Source organism: Arvicola amphibius, chromosome 1 (assembly GCF_903992535.2).
Source record: "Arvicola amphibius chromosome 1, mArvAmp1.2, whole genome shotgun sequence".
Lineage (NCBI taxonomy): Eukaryota > Metazoa > Chordata > Mammalia > Rodentia > Cricetidae > Arvicola > Arvicola amphibius.
The window spans coordinates 62,723,779-62,737,956 of NC_052047.1; the positions used below are offsets into that span (position 1 = coordinate 62,723,779).

The 14,178-nt window shown below is 51.1% G+C and overlaps 1 protein-coding gene across 1 annotated transcript in view; it reads right to left on the reverse strand.

Moving 5' to 3' along the window:
• Window positions 1–349: 349 nt before the first annotated feature.
• The window catches only part of Jakmip1 (janus kinase and microtubule interacting protein 1), a 61,547-nt gene continuing 47,718 nt past the window's right edge, over window positions 350–14,178 (reverse strand). Inside the window, exons 15-20 of the mRNA XM_042055067.1 lie at window positions 12,252–12,320; window positions 10,421–10,510; window positions 7,240–7,443; window positions 6,199–6,264; window positions 1,823–1,867; window positions 350–772 (exon numbers count right to left, since the gene is read on the reverse strand). Coding sequence (XP_041911001.1) covers window positions 743–772; window positions 1,823–1,867; window positions 6,199–6,264; window positions 7,240–7,443; window positions 10,421–10,510; window positions 12,252–12,320 — 504 coding nt within the window. The 3' untranslated portion in view covers window positions 350–742. The remainder of the gene's footprint in view (window positions 773–1,822; window positions 1,868–6,198; window positions 6,265–7,239; window positions 7,444–10,420; window positions 10,511–12,251; window positions 12,321–14,178) is intronic.

A 14,178-nucleotide genomic window follows, 5' to 3' on the forward strand; every position in this document is an offset into this window, starting at 1 on the left:
AGAAGGGTACCCCTGGCCTCAGACCTCTGAGCTCAGAGGCTCTGGGCTATGCCCTAACAGCCTGAACTCCTTTTTAGGATACCCCTACAAACTATAACAGGCAGCTTGGGCCTGCTCTCTCAATCCTCACTCCCCCCTGTTCTGAGGCAGGGCCACGCTCTGGGACTTCTGCAGTATCACACCTATAAGAGTGTTGGAGCCTTCAGTTTTCCTCAGAAATCTACAATCCATGGGGCTCCCACATTGGCAACTCCAACTCTCTCTTGCTGGCCTCCAGCTACAAGTTCAGTTGTGCATGGAGCCAAAGGTTTGGTTGGTTGCACTGGCAGACAGACTCCAGAAGAGCACACTCAGTCCATGGAGGTTTATGTACATAGGGCAGAGGGGGTGTCTGTATCCATCTAGGCACATCTAGCGCCTTCAGGGAGGCACACAGCACGGGGACAGGCTTACACCTATCCCCTGAGGCAGCAGCTCTCATGCCCTGGGTTTCCGCTAATTGCACTTAGATTCTTGCCATCCAGATCCTTTGTCCTTGGCTCTTGAAGATGCCACAGTGGAGACACTGGGGAGGCTTCCCCATTGTCCCACAGAGTTCCACAGCAGAGGCCGGCCAGGTCCCCAGGCCTCCCCTTTAAGTGACTGTCAAATGTGCATAAGTTCTGGGTTCAGGCTCCGGACTTCGAATAACTTGTCGCACTGTTGGATTTTGGTCTGAGTGAGGATGGGGCACCACGGGGACTCAGGTGATTCCGAAAGCTCTTTGTCTAGCCTGTAAGAGTAAGGAATAATTTGAAGTGAAATAAAAATCAAGGGTTAAGAAGAGTGGAGGGGGCCCTAGATTATCTTCAAGCCCCCGCCATCCTGACCTCTCTTGACAGCTGCCCAGAGCAGGGTTTGGATAGCCCCGGCCCCAGGGCTCCATCACTGGGGCACAGTGTGCACTGTCTCCCACACCTCAGGCCAGCCTTTCATTCTTTCTACATACAATGACCAGTCATTATGTGTCTGCCTATATCCCAGGCACTGGGACATAGAAGATACCCAACCTAAGTTCTTGTGGGCTAGTGTCAGAGTCAGGGACATCCCTCAGGACATTTGGTGGACCATCTAGGGATCTAGTGTGCTTCAAGAGCATCCTGGAGTTTAAGAACCCTCAGCTTAGGTTGGTTTCAAGGTCAAGACTCCAAAATTTAGAGGTCCTGGCAGATACCAACCCAAGGATGATCACTCAGCACCTAGAGAATGTGGTACGGCTGAGGTCCCAAAGCAGGAACTCTGGTTAAGAGCTAGATGCTTGGGTACAAGGGGACAACAGCTAGGGCAGGACCAGATTCTACAATGCCTTCATTCTTGGGGTCTCTGATTATAATTGGCCATCATAACTGGCCATGCAGGTCGAGCTACAGAGGTGAGGAGCAGGGCACTCCTGGCTCCTGGATACTGCAGTCCTATCAGGATCTGGCCTCATGAGCCACTGACCCATTTGCTTCTCTTTGGTCTAGAAGACCACTTGCTTTGGACAAGACAGGAGATGTGCACACGGCAACAGAGCAGGAACTAAGCCAGGCTGGAGGAAGCTTTGGGTATGGGACATAAACATCTCTGTGGGTGAAATGCCCCCGGGGCCTGTCTGTCTCAACGAGCCCCATCACGTGTCTCTACAGCAAGACCCCAGGGACCCAGGACCACACAGCCCTCAAGGGGCTGAAGTGGGAGACCTCAGAACAAGGTTGCCTTCCCGGCACCTCGTCTCCCAGGGGTGCCAACCCCCTCTCTCTGTCAGCTTTGCATCAGTTAATGGAAAGTAAAGGATACACACCCGAGTTCTCGGCGCATGGGAGTCATCAAGGCCACAGAATGAATGCTAGTGAGAAAAACAAAAAAAGGAACAAAAACTATAACATAAGACCAAAAGAAAACGAGGAAAAGAAAAGAAAAGAAAAAAAGATGTGAGAGATGTGATATGGAATTCAGTGACAGTATCTTACAAGAACACTAGGGGGCAGCAGAGAGGCGGGCGGAGGGAAGCGGACTGCAAGAGCCGACCGCTGCCTCCAGCTTTATAGACTGGGCGGGTTATCCCTACACATTTATCAGGTGTCCCACATCTATGCCATGCGCAGACACTTTGAGGGATAAAGGTAAGGCTACACGGGACAACACAAAGGAAGAGCCCACCCAAAGTCATGGCTATGCCTCACCAGTATATGTTATAGTGGGCAGCAACAAGAGAGGGATGCAGGCTGACCTGTGGACAAGTGACCCTTCCCTACGCTGTCCATTCCAAGTGATTTGTTTATATTTGAAACATTGTGTGCCTTTTCACCAGTCAACTAAAGAAAAACACTGCTGGGAAAACAACCTTACAAAAATAGAAAAGTCTTATTGGCTAGTTCAAAAGAATATATATATTTCTTAATCAACTTGGGGACTTTCCCTGTTCAAACAGAATCATCAGTCTTCAGAGGAAACATATCTGTCTGTCATCTGGGAATATTTTTTTTTAAAAAAGTAAGCCCACCAAACAAGGTCATAGTTTCCTAAGTTGATTGTAGAGAAAAGTGAAAATCCAACTAACGGCCACCGCTTTCTTCTGTTGAATCTCTAGGATCAAGAACTAAAAGGGGCCGTTGTAATCCCGGAGCCCTGCATGTTCTCTACATGGGGAAACTGAGGCTCAGGAGGAGGAGGACTTGGTGAGACCACCCAATGGACTGTGAGTACGAGTCTGGTCATGCAAGGAGGGATCATCAGTAAGCCACAGTCGATGGGATCAGCTTCCCATGATCACTGGCAGGGAGAGACTGGGAAGATCTACAGGTGAGTTAGGCCTGACAGGCACCCCTAGTCACATGACTAGCCAGTAATCCAGCAGTCAGGTCAATCTCTTCTTCTGCATATTTGAACTGTGTTATACCCTCCTGGGAAGATGGGGGTGGAACATACACAAATCAGCTCTGAGAAAATCTGAGATATCAGAAAAACAATCCAAGCAACAACCCAGTGCTTCCCCATGGAAGCATAGCCAGTGCACCTGACCAGCCTGAGTTTTGACAATATTATACATGTATGTATATGTATGTTTGTGTGCATGTGGGCCCACGTGTGTGCAGGTGCACATGCACATTATGTAGGGCAGAGGACAACCTCAGTTTCATTCCTTAGGCACTGGCCTCTTCCGTCTTTTGAGCCAGGACATCTCACTGGCCAAGTGAGGTTGAACTATCTGACAGTGAGCCCCATGGCACTGGGTTTATACTGTACCGCCACACCTAGCTGGCTTTTGATGTGAGTTATGGGGACCAAACATGGTCCTCACATTTGCAAAGCAAGCGTTTTGCTGGCTGAGCCATCTCCCAAGCCCCCACTTTTAACATTTGAATTGGTAACAGCCCCTGTGACCATGTTTGTGCCAGTTGTTGTCATATTTGGCTGGGACCCTCACAATGTCTGCAGATGGAAAGGCAGGCAGAGTCCACCGCTCCCACCCCGTGCCCTCTAATGGATTCCTTGCTATTGCCCAGGGAGGAAAAGGGCCTCAGTCTCAGCAATAAGGTTCCCATATAAGGTGCCAGAATTTCAGGTTGTCCTGAGCCATGGAGACAAAGTATTCTCAGTTGATTCAACCTGGCATTCCCCTTAGGATTCCCCAACAGTCCTAGAGGGTGGAGGAGGGCCGAGCACCTGTCCGATGGGGACTCTAGGATCTAGGATCTAACACAAAGGGTTCCCCAGTCAGGGAAGTGGTGGGAGAACCCAGCCACTGCCTAGACACAGACTTTTGGCGCTCCCTGTAGACACAGCCAGCTATGCACCCAGGAACTCCATACAGGGTGAGACTGGTGATTGCCATGCTTAAATTTCCCTTCCCAGGGAGATAGGAGAGAATACACCTGCCCCATATGGAGTCTCAAGGATGTTCTTTATCTCCCCTCTCCCCCATATGTGTTATCTGACAGCCACCAGGAAGGCTGCCCACTTATGAAGAGCCCCAAACTCTGCTGTCCACTGACTTCCAGTGACTTGTCCCAGTTTTGTCCCTGGGGAGTCACGTTCCTTTCTCACAAGCTGGCCTGGGATGTTTCTGCCCAGAAGTGGCCTTTCTTTTTCTTTCTGGGCTTCTACATACCCCCCCTTTAGGATCCAGATAGAGTTGCCTACTCAGGTACATTAGCCTCAACCTCCCCCGCCTTGCCCAAACCAGGCTGAGTCAGAAGAGTCTTTTCACTGCCCCACAGAGGTAAGGTTGACCTTACTGGCTGCTCTGTGACATAAGCTGTTCTCCCTGAATTTGTCTGAGACCATTCCATTCTATGCCTTGGAGGAAGAGACAAGTAAAATTCCATCCCTGTCCTCGAAGGATGCACAGTTAGCAGGTATCATCACAGGAGGTGACAACAGTCTCAGTAAAGCCACCTTGCCTGTGTGATCCTGAAGTAGTCTCGAGGTCTGCCCAAGGCAACAGCACTGGTGACTGCCAGCATCCACAGACATGTTGGCTGTCTCTTCTGTGGTGGTTAACACTGATTACCAACTTGATAGACTCCAGAATCACCTGGGAACCTCTCACCTCTAAGCATGTATACAGAATTCTCTCTCTCTCTCTCTCTCTCTCTCTCTCTCTCTCTCTCTCTCTCTCTCTCTCTCTCTCTCTCTCTCTCTCTCTCTCTCTCGCTCTCCTTTCTTTTTTTTTGGTTTTTCGAGAGGGTTTTTCTGTGTAGCTTTGGAGCCTGTCCTGGAACTCACTCTGTAGACCAGACTAGCCTTGAACTCACAGAGCTCCTCCTGCCTCTGTCTCCCAAGTGCTGGAATTAAAGGCATACACCACCACCGCCCAGCGAGAAATTTTCTAGAGTGGGTTAACTGAAGTCAACAGACCTAACCTATACATAGGGGATACCATTCCATGGACTGGGATTTCAGATTGAATAAAAAGGGGGAAGGTAAGGGCTGGAGATATGGGTAAAAAGCTTGCCCAAGCATGAGGGCTGGAGTTCAGATCCCCAACACCTACATAGAAATCAGACTGATATGGCAGCCAGCCTAGAATACTAGTGCAAGGGGGGAAGGGTCAGAGTATTCCCAGTGCAAGCTGGCTAGCTAGACTAGCCGGAATTGGTGAGCTCCACGTTGAACAAGAAACTACCTCAATACCTAAGGTTGAGTGTCACAGACAGAGACACATCAACTCTGGCCTCCATGATTATGTGACCAAACACGCACCTGCACCTGCACATGCACCTACACATGTGAGCATGCACACACCCACACACATGTGAGCATGCATTCACCCACACACACGTCAGCATGCACACATGCATGTGAGCATGCACATATGTGAGCATGCACACACATGTGAGTGCACACATGTACACACATGCGAGCATGTGTACATGACACCGTGACACGCACCCACACGTGTGAGCATGAACACACATATGTGAGCGTGCACACACACACACACACACACACGAGGAGATAACCTGAGCATCAGCTTTTATTTCTCTTTGCTTCCTCATGGCAGGCAGCTGCCTCACCTTCCCAGCCATGATGAACTGTATCCCCTTGACCTGAGAGCATGGATAAGCCCCTGCCCCTTGAAGATGCTTTCATCAGATATTTGATCAGCACAATGAGGGAAAATAACCAATATGCCTTCTTTCTTGGGACCGAGGGTCATTGTCCTTGTCCACCTTGGCCTTGATCACATCACCCCAAACTAGTCCTAAGCCCACAGGGACCCACGGGCTGAGCCAGCCTTCCTGGCTTCCTGCATAGGAGCATCATGGAGAGTGAGCAAATCCATGGAGATGGTGAAGGTTGTTTCCGAGGCATGAGAGCCTCATCACAGTTTAACCTGATTCCTTTCTCTCCAAGATCACCTGCAGCAGAGGGATTGGGGGTGGGTTGTGGAACACACACATGCACACAAATATGAACTCACATGCACACACACACATACACACACACACACACACACACACACACACACACACACACACAAAGTGAGGGGGGACCCAGCCCCAGGTGTTACAGTCACTGAGGAGGCAGCATCTTTGCCTGAGAGCCTGTGGGGGCCCTGGATTTCTTGGAGAGATTTGGGAGAACAAGAAGCCTGAGATTTAAACCCCAAACTGGTGGATAGATAGCAGCCTGTATCTCAGGCATGAAGTCTCGGCTCTCCTAGCCACCTACCTTTTCCTCCAGCTCCTTCAGCTGGCGCCTCTGCAGTTCCAACTTGCCCTCCATCTCCCGGATTTTCTGAAACACATCAAGCCATGCGTCAGGAAAAGACTGCCAAGTCCCAAACCTGACTTTTATCTTTTATGGTGGTCCAGCATAGAAGCTGTGAAGGATGGAAACACTGACAGCCCCCAGAGGAACACTCTCTTTCGACTTATTACAGAGGACTAGGTTTCACCTGCTTGTGAAGCCCAAGGCTCATGTCTAGTGTAGAAAGTACACACTTATATCATGAAAGCTGGCCATGGCACCTAAGCTCCCAGCAGGACAACAAATATCATGGATTACAGCGGCCTTAATCACTCATATGTCCAACATACAGGAAACTAGACCTAGGGAGTGCAGGAAAGGAGAAGGGCAGAGAGGTAGGGCTGGTGGACGCCATGCTGTGTGGTGATGCCATGAGGTGGGTGGAGACTCTGCACCATAGACAGCATGCTTCCCAACAAAGCCCTGTGTAACTAATCTCTACTGCTTCCCCTTCCTCAGCTATCATCAGGGTTCTGGAACCTTCTTTCCCCTGCTTAGCATCATGCAACCCTCACAGATGCTGAGGTCCTTCAAGAAGTAACCAGTCAGGTTCCTAGGCTGATTCTCAAGCTCTTGGTCATCCCAAACCCAGCAGCACAGAGATATTGAGTCAGTGTGGTCCCTGGGCATCAGGATGCAGTATAGGGAATGTTGGAGGAAGGTGAGAGAAATGCCTTTGTTTTGTGTGCACATTTCAGCCAACAGAAAGAATAAGCTTGCCATCCATACAACATCCAAGTGCCTCATGCTTCCCCAGACACCAAAGAGGGAGTGCCTTCTACCCTGGGTCAGGCATCCATGAGAAAATATGCTGTGCCTACAGAACTTCACCTGCCAGTAGCTCTTCACCCAGCATCTGGGGTACCTGCTGCCCATCAAGTGCCAGTGGGTGGGCCATCAGTGGCCCAGCGTATACTGGAGGCATAGATGAGGAAATGACACTGTCGGGGCCAGCGCCAGTACCTGCTGGGCCTGCTGGAGCAGCTCCATTCGCTCCCGCAGGATCTGGCTGTCGAACTCCCGGCTCTGACGCAGGAGCTGTCTGCGCACCTTCTCTACAGCTGCCTGTAGGTCCTCGCGCTGGCTGGCACTCAGTGACTCGCTGGCTCTTCTCCCGGGCTCCTGCTGCAGTGCATTGTACAAGGTGGCCTCCAGGTCCTGGATTTTCTGCAGGGCCCAAACCACAGACAGTTGAGGTTACAAAAAGGTAGACAATCATCACGCTATCAGGAGAGCAATGCTGCTGGAGTCCACGCTAGGAAGGGAGTGTCAGCATTCAGGGTCCAGGGGAGCAGCAAGTGTTGCCTTGACCAGAGGGACCTTCCCATGCTGTCCCTTGTGATGCTTACTGCTCAGTGGCTCTCAACTTTTCTAATGCCGCAACCCTTTAATACAGTTCCTCATCATGTGGTGACCCCCAACCATAAAATTATTTTCACTTCTACTTCATAACTAATTTTGCTGCTGTTGTGAGTCATACTATAAGTTGTTTTGGAGCTAGAGGTTTGTCAAAGGGGTCATGACCCACAGGCTGAGTTCAGTGTTTGAATTCTTTGGGGAATAACATCAGATCCCCTGCTGAAAACTCAACAGTGACCTGACCATAGTGCTTCGGGGTGAAGGAAAAAACCATCCTTCTCCTGCTTCCACAAAGCCCTTGGCCCCTTGCTAAGAAACACTGTAACCGTGTAAAGGAACCCATCCTACTATGAGGCAGAGCAGCACAGAAGGCTCTACTAGCCCCACCCCTGCAGCACTGTTTTGACTTCCTTGACAGATCCTAGCCCTGCTGGGTCCTGATGATTTAGCCACAGACATTATCACCTTCTCTCAGGGTCTTGGCCCTGTGAAAGCGGAAGGCAGAGCATGGGATTCCATATGGCCTTTGTCTGGGCTCCACATGGGACAGGAACTCATCTGACTCCGGGTTCACACCTCTCCATTCAGCAACCCTCTGGTTGCCAGCTTCCAGACTGGCCCCCACCTCCAAACCTGGATGCCACTGTGGGCCTATCTCACCTACTTCTCACTCTGCACTATGACAAAGGGAGACAGGCATGCACCCAGAGCCTTTCCTTCCCCAGCCTGGATGCAGGAGGTAAGCGGTTCACTGACCAGGCTCAAAGTGAACCTGGTTCCTTGTGGGAATTTTCTCAAATCTCCCAAGACTGAAATCCCTCTGGGTGCATGCTGCCCACTCGCAGCTTATGGCACTTTTCAGGGATGGATGTGTCTTTTACAGGGACCAGGATCATAAGGTAGGAATATCTTCCAAGAGCCAACATGCCCGAAGTCCTGAGCCTGCCTGCACACGTCAGAAAATGACTGGGCACCAGCTGTTCTGCAAGAGGCCCCAGTGAGCCACAGCACTTGGAAATGGCTGGCCTCCTCCCCTCTCAGCACCACAGCTGCCCTTTGGCACAGTGTGAACCAGGGAGTTCATTAGGATCAGGACCCTCAGCTTTCCAACTAATGTACCTCCCCTTGGGGGCATCTAAGTCCTTGCAGCATCTCTGAGGAGTATTCTTTAGAGCTGCTAAGCATGCTTGAAAGGCAATGCTGGACAGTGGAGGTGTGATCTCCATAGCTGTTTACAAGGACCAAAGCTGAATGAGGTTGAAGGAAAATCAAAATGGAGAAATGGGCAGATGAGCCAGAGCAGAGATGAGAGTGTGTTCGCTCAGCCATTGCCCTCCATGCTGGAGTCAGCCACATCACGTGACAAGAGACAGGCGTGACAGGGGAGAGACATGTGTGACGGGGAAGACATTGCTTGATAATGAGTGTTGACCTTGATTTGTGAAGAAGCACTGGGGGATCAGAGAATCCCATCTCTGGGCGTCTGTGGCAGCATTTCTGGAGATGCCATCCTGAGGGTCCGACCTCATCAATGAGTTAATTCCTTGGATGGGTTCCTAATATGATGGCATTACTGAGAGGTGGTGGCAGGCATGAGGTGGGACCAGACTGGAGGAAGTAAGTGACTAGGAGTGGGGTCTTCCAGACATAGCTTGCCTAGGCCCTTTCCTATGGCTCCTTTCTCTGCTTCCTTCCCCAATGATATAAACTGTTCTGATTCGACACCTTTGAAATCACAAGCCAAAGGAAATCCTTCCTGTAAAATCCTCAGGTCTTCCATCTCTCTGATGCAAAAAGCCACTATAACACAGCTGTGTCTTGTCAGATTCACTGTTGCAGTAGCTGCCTCTGAGCCACTACAGGGAGATGGACTAGCCTCTGCCTCCATGGTTCCTTATCCACCCTGCATGTCTTAATTGCAATCTGGGAAAAGGTTCACTTGAGCATCGAAGACATCAGCTGCTTCCTATACAGAGTGGCACTGTCTCTCCCTCTACCAAGCGGACATCTTAGAAATGTCCACAACCTCATTTGACACCCCCACCAACAAGGAAGAATAGCTCTTAGTGCCAGGGACTTGGGGCTTTAAGTGTAGGGTCATCTGAACCCGAACCTCAAACTTCAGGATGCCCAGATTCCTGAGAACCACACAAGGTTTCAAGAACTTGAAAATGCTCCCCACTTGCTCTGGGGTATCTGGACACAGCTCACTACCTCACCTCTCTGGTCTTTCAGGACCATCTCCTCTTCCTACTTAGGAAATCTGCTTTGGGATTTTTCTTTTGACTGGTCTGGGATTCACTACGTAGTGGAGGATGATCCTGAACTCCTGATCCTCCTGCCCCTACCTGTGTGCTGGGATTACCATCAGGTGCCACCATACCTGGCTTACTCTGTACTCAGGATTGAATGAGCTTCATGTGTGCTAGGCAAGATTAGCAACTGAGCTATATCAGTAGCCCCTTTGAAACTTTAAGGATAAGTAAACATTTATGAATCAAAAAGCATATACAAAAGCCTTTACTCATTCAGCTCAAATGACTGCTAGTTTAGTAAGCAGTCAAAAAACACACACACACAAACACAACAACAACAACAACAACAGCAGCAGCAGCAAGGTCACGAACTCTTTGTAAAACCCATGGCTCATCTGGAACACCTGACTGCTTGCTGGTCATTCTAGTCATGTGTGCAGAGGGCACAGCACTGTACCCTGAACCTGGCGTGCTGCCTGTAGGAAGCAGTCTCTAAGGCCAAGAGGAGAAATCCAAAGTGTCAAACCCACTTCTGGTCCTACCAGGTAGGCCTGGTCGAGGGCTTCCTTCCTGTAGTCCAGTTCCTGCTCCAGGTAGCCCTTCTGCCTGCTGAACAAGTCCTGGAAGAGAGGAACATCATTAGAAGCCTGGCCAGAGCAAGTCAACTGCAGGGAGGCTGAGTTTACCCACTAGTGACTCAGGACTGGGGGGTGGGGAGGCCTTGACTGACCTGTGTGAACTCCCTGCAGAGCCCTCGCTGCCCTGGACTGCCTGGACTGTTCAGGAGAAGCCTGATCAGGATGACCCTCACTCCAATTCCCTCTCTTCTTGGGTAACTAGTAACAAGGAGGAGACCTCACGTGCAGTCTGCTTCACAGCCCACAACCCTGGAGACCCGAGACCCTGTGTTGTGGCCTGGGGCCTCTGAAGATGTCTTAACAGTTCTCAGATACAGTGCATCCTCTGCCCAGGCTGTGCTCCCTCCTCCCATGGATCTTACTGTTAAACACTCCCAAAGCCCTCCGGTTCCCTCTACACGGGCCTCATCTGAGCAGACTGCATGTCCCATTCTACACCCATGAGGGTGAGCCACAACTCACATTACAGCCCCTTTATTTTATAGATGAGGAAACAGAAGGCCAAGGAGACCAGTGTCTTGTCCACGGTGCCACTGATGACAGGGATAACTAGGAACCCGGGTTCTGAGGTCTGCCCATGACTCTCCCGACACCACGTCCTGCTTTGACTCTGTGTGACGGCCCCTCCTTTACTGAGCTCTCAAGAGAACTTGAAATGCACACTGGTCTTAGATGGCCTCAGAGCCAGGACTTCTAGAATGGCTTCTCTTACCTCTCTGGGTTGAGGACAATGTCTCCCACAAGTAGGGCTGCTCATGGGCATAGCACCCCTCATAGCCACAATCCAGTCAGGTCTGCATTAAAGGACCCAGTATATAACCAGGGAGGGCAAACTTCAGGTCCCCAGGCTATCTTGTAAAGACTTCATCTATAAGCTCCTGTGTGTCAAGCTGTGTCTCTAAACTTCTCAAGCTGCAGTCATGTGACCCAAAGGCCTGTGAGTCCAGAATTGGGGCACAGCGTCAGAAATGAGTGTTAAGTTGAAAACTGGATGAGTAAGAAAGGAAGATGATGGAGACGGCTCAGAGGACCACAAGGACTGAGGAAGAGGATGGAGATGGCTCAGAGGACCACAAGGACTGAGGAAGAGGATGGAGACGGCTCAGAGGACCACAAGGACTGAGGAAGAGGATGGAGACGGCTCAGAGGACCACAGGGGTGGAAGAGAAAGGATGGAGACAGCTCAGAGGACCACAAGGACTGAGGAAGAGGATGGAGATGGCTCAGAGGACCCACAGGGGCAGAGGAAGAGGATGGAGATGGCTCAGAGGACCACAAGGACTGAGGAAGAGGATGGAGACGGCTCAGAGGACCCACAGGGGCTGAGGAAGAGGATGGAGACGGCTCAGAGGACCACAAGGACTGAGGAAGAGGATGGAGATGGCTCAGAGGACCACAGGGGTGGAAGGGAGAGGATGGAGACAGCTCAGAGGACCACAAGGACCGAGGAAGAGGATGGAGATGGCTCAGAGGACCCACAGGGGCTGAGGAAGAGGATGGAGATGGCTCAGAGGACCCACAGGGGCAGAGGAAGAGGATGGAGACGGCTCAGAGGGTCCACATGGGTGGGAGGTGGCTCAGAAGACCCACAGGCTGAAGGGAAAGAATGGAGACGGCTCAGAGGACCCACAGGGGCTAAGAACTACTAAAGTGCTGGGCCTCCCACAAAGCCAAACACCTTAGCTCTCCAACCTGCCCCCGACTCAGGTGGTGGAATCTTTACCTTCTCCTTCTCCAGGTCCATCATCTTCTGGGTGAGGGCTGCCTCTGTTCCCTCTATCTGCTTCAGCCACTAGAAAACAGCAGGACAGGAGGACGTAGGCAAATGAGCAGGGACACCGGCCGCAGGTCAGGGGATCAGGGGGGCTGGGCCTTGTAACCCAGTATTTGTATACGAGCATTTGCTCAGGATGAGGAATGAAGCACATTCAAAGGGCTGTGTGTGTGCATGGCTGTGGCTGTATGTGTGCCATCAGGGCTGTTTAAGTAGGTGCATGGGTGGATAGGAGCTGGAAGGCCTGTGTGTCATCCATGTGACCCCCCCCACTGACCCTCCCATGCCCATCCCAGGGGAAGGCAGCAACTCTACTATTTTTTCAGGTGAAGACATGAAGGCTGCATTAAGTCTTTGTTCAAAGTCACACAGCAGTGGACTAGCGGGTACACTACCCAGCTTGCAAGACAGGGAAGCCACTCCCATGGTACTTCCAAGTCGTGCTGTGAGAGCAAGATGCAGAAAGGAGCTGGATACATGCATGTAGGGTGGAGAAACAAGGGCATGAAAGTGGACAAGAGCCAGAAGGACCCTCAGACATGCCAGAGACCACATGAAGCATACACTGATGGCTGCCGTATGACCTGCCTTAGGTCTAGACAGATGTTGGTGCACAGTGTGTCCTTGTCCCTTTGCTAACTTTGGGGTTGGGTGGGGGTGTCAAAGGTATCCAGGAGTATTTGGGTTTCATTGATTTGAACCTGAGTATAAATTATGACTCTGACCTTCTAGCTGTGATGCCCTGGCCTGGTGATGCTGTGCCTCTTTTCAGACTGAGGCTTACCATAGCTTCCTGGGACTCGCTGCTTTCTTTCTCCTCTGGCCACAGCTCTGAGGTCCAACTTGAACCACCCTGAATCTGCTCTAGAGCCCACCTCATGCTTCAGTCTCTACCTCAGCCCTCGAGAGCCTCACCCCATCCAGACACATCATGCTGTGTTTTGTGCTCTTTTCCTGTTTTTCAGACCCACCACGCTCCCTCCCATGTTCATCACCCAGGCCAGAGCCCCACCCAGTGCCTACTCCATGAGTGACTTTACTGGGTGCCCCAACTCTTACTGCAGGCACAGCCTTGTGGAGCTTTTCTCACATCCTCTAAACACAGCATGGTCCCCACTGAGGATCATTGTGGTCACTCAGTAGGCTCTGCTGGTCCTCAGAACCTGAGTCTGTCCAGGCATGGTGGCACACACCTGTAATCCCAGCACTCAGAAGGCAGAGGCAGGCAGATATCTATGATTTTGAGGCCAACTTGGTCTACATATGGGTTCCAGGCCAGATAGGACTTACACTGAGGGGCTGATTCTCCATCCCCATCCACTGCCCCCTCACCAAAGCCACATGTATCTTAGTTGTCTGAAAGTGCACCTGGCTCCAGAGTGAGTCATCTTTCACCTCAGGGCCTTGGCACACGCTGCTCAGACATCAGCATCTCCATCCTCAACATCAGACCCAGGCCTTCGCCAAGCTAGCATCCACCCAGCTCACTGATCTCAAGCTAGCTCTACCCTCTCCTCCAGGAATCCCATACTGCTTCCTGAGGCCACAGGCTCATCTTGTCCTGGTGCTCACATGATGACCCGATCAGTCATTTCACCTCCACCAACCACCCAAAGGTGGGAAACAGCAAAGCCAAGCACACGGTAGGTTACAAATAAACGGCTGTGGGGTGGAGGAGGCCCAGCATGGATGTGGGTGGAAGGAGAGAGAGAGGTGTGAAAGCCGTGGTCAGAGATTCCTCCCACAACACCAAGGTCAGCGTGGCCCTGAGCAGTTCAGTGGGGCCTGTGGCAGACAGATGTCAAGAAGCTCCTCCTCACACAGCTTCTGTAGCTTCTTGTGAGAAGGATAAATGTTTCTGTTGAGGAATTTAGAA